Source organism: Lolium perenne, chromosome 7, assembly GCF_019359855.2.
Source record: "Lolium perenne isolate Kyuss_39 chromosome 7, Kyuss_2.0, whole genome shotgun sequence".
Taxonomy (NCBI): domain Eukaryota; kingdom Viridiplantae; phylum Streptophyta; class Magnoliopsida; order Poales; family Poaceae; genus Lolium; species Lolium perenne.
The window spans coordinates 116,891,503-116,899,398 of NC_067250.2; the positions used below are offsets into that span (position 1 = coordinate 116,891,503).

Here is a 7,896-nt window from a genome sequence, read left to right on the forward strand (position 1 = left end):
GAGGCCAAAAAGGCAGATGCCGAGGCCAAATTGCGTGACGCCGAGGCGAGGAGGATGGACGCCGAGGCCAAGACCCGTGCAGAAGACATAAGGATCATGCTTGCCGACTTGAGCGGTGTCGACGATGACACCCGGGCGGATGCCTGATCGCCATCGCCATGCGCCCATCACCTTGGCCTCCTTTTGGACTTTTTGTTTATTGTTGTTCAGGCCTTGTTGTGCCCCTTTTGCTCCACTTTGCGTCGTACCTTGTGCAAAGTGTGATGAACATATTGCATACCTCAATTTGTGGCTGTAATTTCGTGCAAATTTTAGGCTACAATCTCTTTTTTGAATCTGGCCTGCGCCGAAAATGTGTCGCCCCGATGGAGCCAGCCCCAGACGCAAACGGGCGCGCGGCCATTTGCCCGTCCGCCAGGAGACGCAAACGGACGCCCGCGGACATTTTGGGCGTCTGAAATGCGTCGTGCCGTTGGAGATGCCCTTTCGCATCCAGCACAACAATGATGTTGCAGTTATTTTTAGGGTGCGTTGCAGTTAATAAAGGAGGCCATGTACGCAGCTTCGAGTAGTAACATGGCTTCTCTATTTTTAACGGGGAAGAAGCCCGGACGCCTCATAAGGTGTATTAATCGGTGCGATAATTTAAAAAGAGGGCCTCGCGAAAAAAAAATCCTGACTTTTGCAAGAAAGACCACTTCTGAAAATTGTAAAGCACACAATCATACCCTTTTTCCCGTCAGAGTTCACGCAGGAACCCGAGCCACTGCCGTCGTAGGTCGGTGACATCAGGGACTACACACCACTTTGGTCATTCTCATCGTGGTGCGCCCTGACAGAAGAGCCTCCAGATAGGCACAACAGCCTTGAGGAAACAATTCAGAGTGATCAATACTAGACACGAAACACGTCGTCAATCTTGGCCTTCGTGGATGAACTCTGCACGAACTAGTCCCGAAACCCCTTGCCTCCAAATCCATTCCCCACCTTCCGCCACTGTGCGAGATGGAGCGGACGGAGAAGGAGGGAGAGCCCCGAATTTGACCTCCAGATTTGGAGGCTACACATCGAACTTATTCAACATGGATGATGCAAACAAACCTCTTCCCATCTCCGGCTAAGACATACGGAACGCCATGGCAAGGAGCCAAGGAGAAGTACCGATGTTGGCCACAGCTTTGGATGCATCCATGACCCAAATCCCCTTCGCATAACGCCAAAATCTACTAGGAGAACAAACTGAAACCCTAAACTACTATGTATAGAGGAGGTCTAGTCTGCCCTCCCTTCTCGCACTTACTCCGGTTGGTGAGGCCACCAAAGGAGGGGAAGTGGGAAGAGGACGAGGAAGGGCAATGAGAGCATCGCTGCCACCGCACTTCACCATCTCCGCCACCGCTAGCCCCAATCGAACCGTCATCCATCGCCACTCATGGGTGGCGTCGCTCCCGGGCCGTCTTGCCACCACACCCTTCTCTAATCCTCTACTCCACCCCCATACCATCCCTCCAACCTCCCCATGGGGAACTTCTTCTCCGGTGGCAGCAACAAGCACCCCCCTAAGGCCCTAAGTCGCCAGCACCCGCAACCCACAAACCCTAAGTTTTGAGGCTCGCTCCGCCGCCTTTGCCGCTGCCGCTCACGACGGTTTGGGATCAACATGTAGGCAGCCAGAGAGGAGGTCGGTGTATCTCATCCCGATCTTCGATGAGACTACAGCTTGTTTATGATCACCGACCTCCGCTCTCCATCCCCGCACCGACACCACACACACTCTCTCTCTCTCGCTCTCTCTCTCTCTCTGGAAATGGGAAGGAAACGCCACGATGACCCTTTCGCGTGAACATATAAGGTTGGGAGTAGTCATGGAGTTTAGTAGAGAGAGAAGGAAAGATCCCACCACTTAGGATATCTCACACACGCGACTCCGTGGCACCATGGCAACAGTTACCTGGAAAGGAGCACCTTGGTCCCGCCAGCATGTTACAGAAAACTCTAGTATAAAAAGCTTTGCTCGTCTTCGATGATGGAGAAGCGAGGACGACATCATGCCTTTAGCTCACTTCAGGATATGTTTGGTAGCCTGGGCCTGATTTAGGACTCACTGGTGCAGTGGTGCGAGGTCACTTGCCATCTGAAACGAGCCACGGTCCATAATTGACCTGTTGTTTTGTAGGTCAGGCTGCATGGTTTGGGCAAAAAAGGCTCTTTTGTTTTTTTGCGTGCCGCCAACCCCAAATGTCGATGGAGATGAAACTACACATGTTTGGTACCATCCAGGCAAGCATAAGGTCACCTCTTCTCTACAATGGGTGACCTTACCATTCTATCACCTCCCATCACAGAGAAATCACAGTTCATCAGTTGCACACTTATGAAGCTAGCAGTTCACGAATTCAGCCCTAGATACTATGAATTGTAGTTCATAACGACATTCCCTAGCTACAACGAACCGTCAGTTTATCATCACAGGGTAGTTCAACATACGGGGATCAAAGAGGGGTTCAAGAAATGGGGGATAAAAGGGGGTTCTTCTTCTGCACTTCTTCTTCACTTCTTCATTTCTTCACTTGTTCTTCTCCTTCTCACATGGTGGTGTGGCCTCCAGCTTCCCACATTGTGTTTGCCCAATTGAGCCTCTTCTCCGTCCAAGCTTCATTGTCGCCTGCCTCCACACCATGGCCAGTCTGAACTTCATCAAAAGTGTCATTCTCTTCGAAGAAGTCATCCTCGCTCCAACCTAGGACCCAGTTGTGAAGAATGCAACAAGCAAGGACCAGCTTCAATTGAGTGTCAAAAGTGTGGAACAGTTTCTGGTCAAGGACCTTGAACGTGTTCTTCAATGCAACAAAGGCCCTCTCAATGGTGACTCGAAGGCTTGAGTGTCTCAAATTGAATAACTCTTTTGCATTCTGAGGCCGGTTCCTTGCAATAAACTCGTTGAGGTGATACTTTGTTTTGCTGAAGGGAGGTAGAATATCAGGTCAGCATGCATTCCAACATCTCCAAGGTAGAACTTACCTTCAGGGATTTGCAACCCATCAGGCCTTGACAACCTATCGGACAACATGATTTTGTACTCACACTGAAATACGGGAACCACCTGTAGCTGTTCTTGATCTTGGGTGGTGTGTTGTTTGATGTTGGCTTGATCATTTCACCTCTGAGCTCCCCAACTGCTGGAAATGCCGAGAGATAGTCTTTGTGGATCGCATGAATGTGTTATGGATGACTCTGAACATCTGGTTATGACCCATTACGTGAAGAAACATTGCGGCTTATTCTTCGGAAGAGGTGTGGATGCTATGAACTAGTAGTCCTCTCTCCTTGAACGTTTTCGCAAGTGCATAGAAAGAGGCTCTTCTCATCCGAACCATTTAGCTAGTCTGTACATCGTTGCAGCTGTAGATGTAGTTTAGGTTGACCATCCTCTCCGATCTCGTTGTAACAAAGGACCGTAGATGATAGGAGGAAAAGCAGCACGCCTAACTCACTACAACAAAAAAGGCACGCGGAGACGCACAACTTAGGTGCTAAACACGCTTTATAACATCCCTACACCAATATAGAGCCGCTTTTGTAAAACGTCCTAGAAACGTCTCCTTATGCACCGTCTCAGGATCCATAAGGACGCATTGGAAGCGTGTCTAGGAGACATGAGACGTTTAAAAAGCGTGTATATCCATGTTGAGACGTTGTATTAAATGCCCTCCTATATCGTCTCTAAAACAGATAATGACGTCCTTACGGATCTTAGGACGTTATCTTTTTTCCACAAAAATGATTTTTTTCTTGTCGCAATTAGTTTCTCGCTTCATATAAAGATAATCATATCTTCGTGCTATCATGGACAATATACACGGCAGAAAAGCATATTGCATTATTTAGAACATGTTAAGTTTATTTCCGAGAGCAACAATACTTTACAATTTAACTGTACATTTGTCGAAGAATTACAACTTGGCTAGACAAAATCCTCAAAATATTTATACATACGTTTTCTTCTAACTAGTTCGAAAACAGTCTATAAGCTTGTTATGGAGAAACTGGTACATCGTCTTCCCATTGCTACTACTGTAGATTTGCCTTGTAACCTCCGATTGTTTTGCTTGAATAATCTTCACAAAAAATTAGCTGTACACAAAGTCAACTGATAGATAGATAAGTTAACTGGTAATAAATTTCAATAGCAACTTCTAATTTCCACATGCACAAATGAAGCACATACAACCGGTATTTTACCATCAGGAGTAGTATCCGTATATTGGAGCACCATCTCTTCACATTGCAATTTCATCTTCTTTTTTGGATAAATCTACAGACCTACTGCAAGAAAAACAATTATTAAACTATCGTGTAGATATATGCTCATAAAACCATTGCTAACAACAATGGTATTTAACATTACAAAGTATGATGTGGCTGAATATGTGACAACGTAAGAGATGTCAGCTACAAAATACGCTTAACAACTGTCTGAAAATATATTACATACATATAGTTCTTTTTAACAGCAATCTAGTACCACGCTCTTTCAGAAACATAGAGTGCTTGACTGCTTGTGTAGAAAACAGAAAAAATTAGCTCTTACTGAAGACCGCACTAAGGATCCAGTGTGAAGTATGTTTGCCGAATCAAATCTAAGTTGCAGGACAGAGCTGTACTTGATTTTGTTGTTGGCTAAATAAGTAAGTCTTCATAAGATTATGCATGTGCTTGCACCGTTGTTTGATCAAACAGACTTACCTGGCATTAGCTTGTACGAGTGCAGTATGTTGAAGGACTAAGTCTTGATGCCACAGTATTTTGCTTATATCAGGCACTCACAACAAAATCGACGTGCAATAGTCCTGAAAAAATTGAAAAGCGACAAAAGATTTTACTTTCGCTCAGATCCAATCTAATTATCTATTAACAAGAAAAGCAAATGAAAACAATGCGTGCGTGTACTTTCATTCAATTTGGAGAAGAAGCTATACATATACCAAAATGTTGCGGTCGTACAGAAGAGCAGGCGAAATCGTATTACAAGAATCGAGATATGAAGTACAAAAAAACTTTTTTTTAGAACACAGTACAACGCAGACGCTCACAAACACGCACGTACAAACACCCCTATGAACGCACGCACACCCTACCCCTATGAGCACCTTCGAGGGACTGAGCTGGCATATCTTGAGATTGACGAAGTCACCACTGGCGCCTCGCTGTTGACGGGCATGTCACCTACCACTGAAAGCATATCGCCGGTTAAATCCTGGAATAAATCCAGGTAAATGCAAACACCCATGCCAAGTCTAGGACTTGAACCTGGGTGGGCTGGTTCCACCACAAGGGACCTAACCACCAGAGCGAGGCTCTGTCTGCAGTACAAAAAACCTTTGTTACTGTTGCTTTGTCATTTTACTCTGTTTCCGGCTGCAGCCACATCCGCATGCCAGATTAATTGCTGCCGCTACATAAGAGGTCTGAGATCCGCACAAGAAAAAGCAGGAAAATCACAGATTAGAAATAAGAGAGCGGGGAAGGAGGGTGGATGCGGTTGATTACCTGGGGCCTGCCTCAAAATCGCGCGCCGGCAGTGGACTAATGGGGCGAGGTAGCGTGCTTAGTGAAATGGATTTTTGGCGATAGTAGGAGCCCTCCGGGGCGATCTCGCCAGCGATGCGCCGGGACGGCAAATGGCGGCGGCAGCCTCAGATCTCTCGCTGTTTTTTCTTCGAAGGGGACTTGGTCTTTTTTTTAGAGGGTTTAGGGGGTCGGGTGGGAGGTTAGGGTTGGCACCCACGGATAGACTGTCTAGCTCAAGGGAGTAGAGACGACACGTACAATGTCTCAAAAAGCGTCTTTATGAACAACACTAATTTTCACGTACAGACGAATTAGAAAGCGTCAAAGTTTGAACGTCTTTACGCGAATCCCCTGCCTAGCAATCGCTCGCTTGAGCGATCGGTTTTTGTCGGCGCGGAGCGCTCGCGCGAAAGCGCGAGTCAATTCCCTTTTTATCACGTTGTGTTTTAATTGTGTTCACACGTGTTCACACTAACAACTTGTATTACTACTTGGCAAGTTGCATGTAGCCAAGAGCGTTCACACTACATGCATGCAAATGCAGAGAGCATCCCATGGATTTGCATTTAATGAGTCAACTTTTCAGCACACTTTTATAAGTTGTTGCATGCATACACATATCATCTCACTCTTTTTTCTTCAGCACGTGGCAGACTCTCAATTCTCTTTTTGCAATTCCCTTTTGGGTTTTATTTTCGTACGGTAATTCATATTTAATGGGGTCCTTTTGCAATTCTCTTTTTCGGGCCAGTGGTTTTTAAGGGGGAAAATAACGGGTGGAAAGATCCACTTGCAACTCAAATGAACTACCACTTGCTACTCAAATTAAGTACTGTTTTAAGTTGTAAGCTAACAAAAGTTGCTAAAATATTTCTAAATGAAATTAACTTTTTTGGGTTGCTAGGTATTTATATTACCGTTGATAAATAACAGGGCACCGGGTTGATAACTTCTAATCAAAAAAAGAGTCGCTACATATTTTAAATTAAATTAAATTTTGAGGGTTGATTTTTATTTATATTTACCATTGATAAATAGCGGGTCACCGGGTTGATAGCTTGTAAACTAAAAGAGAGTCGCTAAAATATTCTAAATGAAATACTTTTTAGGGTTATTATTTATTTATATTTACCGTTGATGAATAACGAGGCACCAGGTTGATAACTTGTAAAATAAAAAAAAATGTTCGCTAAAATATTTTAAATGGAATACTTTTTAGGGTTGGTAGTTATTTATAATTACCATTGATAAATAACGGGGCACCGGTTTGATAACTTGTAAACTAAAAAGAGCCGTCAAAATATTCGAAATAAAATTAGATTTTTAGGGTTGGTAGTTATTTATATTTACTGTTGATAAATAACAGGACACCGGGTTGATAGCTCCTAAACTAAAAAAATCGCTAAAATGTTTCAAATAAAATTAACTTTGGGGTTGATAATTTTATACATGTTACCGTTGATCACTCAAGTATGGAGGGTTGATTATTCAAACAGAAAGGATTGATAACTTTTAGGCCGAAAAAAAGTTTCTCGAAACATATCAACATGGGTGCTAGTTTTGAAGATCTCGTCGAGACGGATTTATTGGTGAAAGCGAATTTTAATTTGGAGTTGTCGTTTGAAAGTTAAAACGTTTTGAATTTTCAAATTTGGAAAATATTCCGCTGACATCAGCAGATTCGTCTATTTTGTGCATGCATGCAGAACTTTTTCTCAATAGTCTGCACCAGGTTGATAATTTTATACATTTACCATTGATCACTCAAGTACGAAGGGATTGATTATTCAGATAGAGAGGGTTGATAACTTTTAGCCCGAAAAAAAGTTTCTCGAAACATATCAACATCGGTGCTAGTTTTGAAGATCTCGTCGAGACGGATTTATTGGTGAAAGCGAATCTTAATTTGGAGTTGTCGTTTGAAAGTTAAAACGTTTTGAATTTACAAATTTGGAAAAGATTTCGCTGACATCAGCAGATTCGTCTATTTGTGCATGCATGCAGAACTTTCCCTCAATAGCCTGCACCAGGTTGATAATTTTATACATTTACCGTTGATCACTCAAGTACGGAGGGGTTGATTATTCAGATAGAGATGGTTGATAACTTTTAGCCCGAAAAAAAGTTTCTCGAAACATATCAACATGGGTGCTAGTTTTGAAGATCTCGTCGAGACCGACGCATAGGTGAAAACAGATCTTAATTTGGAGTTATCGTTTGTGAGATAAAACGTTTTGAATTTTTAAATTTGGAAAAGATTCCGCTGACATCAGCAGATTCGTCTATTTTGTGCATGCATGCAGAACTTTCCCTCAATAGTCCGCA

The 7,896-nt window shown here is 43.6% G+C and overlaps 1 protein-coding gene across 1 annotated transcript; it reads right to left on the minus strand.

The window, feature by feature from the left end:
* Positions 1 to 2,585: 2,585 nt before the first annotated feature.
* LOC139833680 (uncharacterized) lies at positions 2,586 to 3,156 on the minus strand. Its single transcript, XM_071824021.1, has 2 exons — positions 3,095 to 3,156; positions 2,586 to 2,961 (listed from the first exon to the last, which is right to left on the minus strand). The coding sequence occupies exons 1-2, from the start codon at positions 3,154 to 3,156 to the stop codon at positions 2,586 to 2,588; spliced, it is 438 nt and encodes a 145-aa protein (XP_071680122.1).
* Positions 3,157 to 7,896: the final 4,740 nt, after the last annotated feature.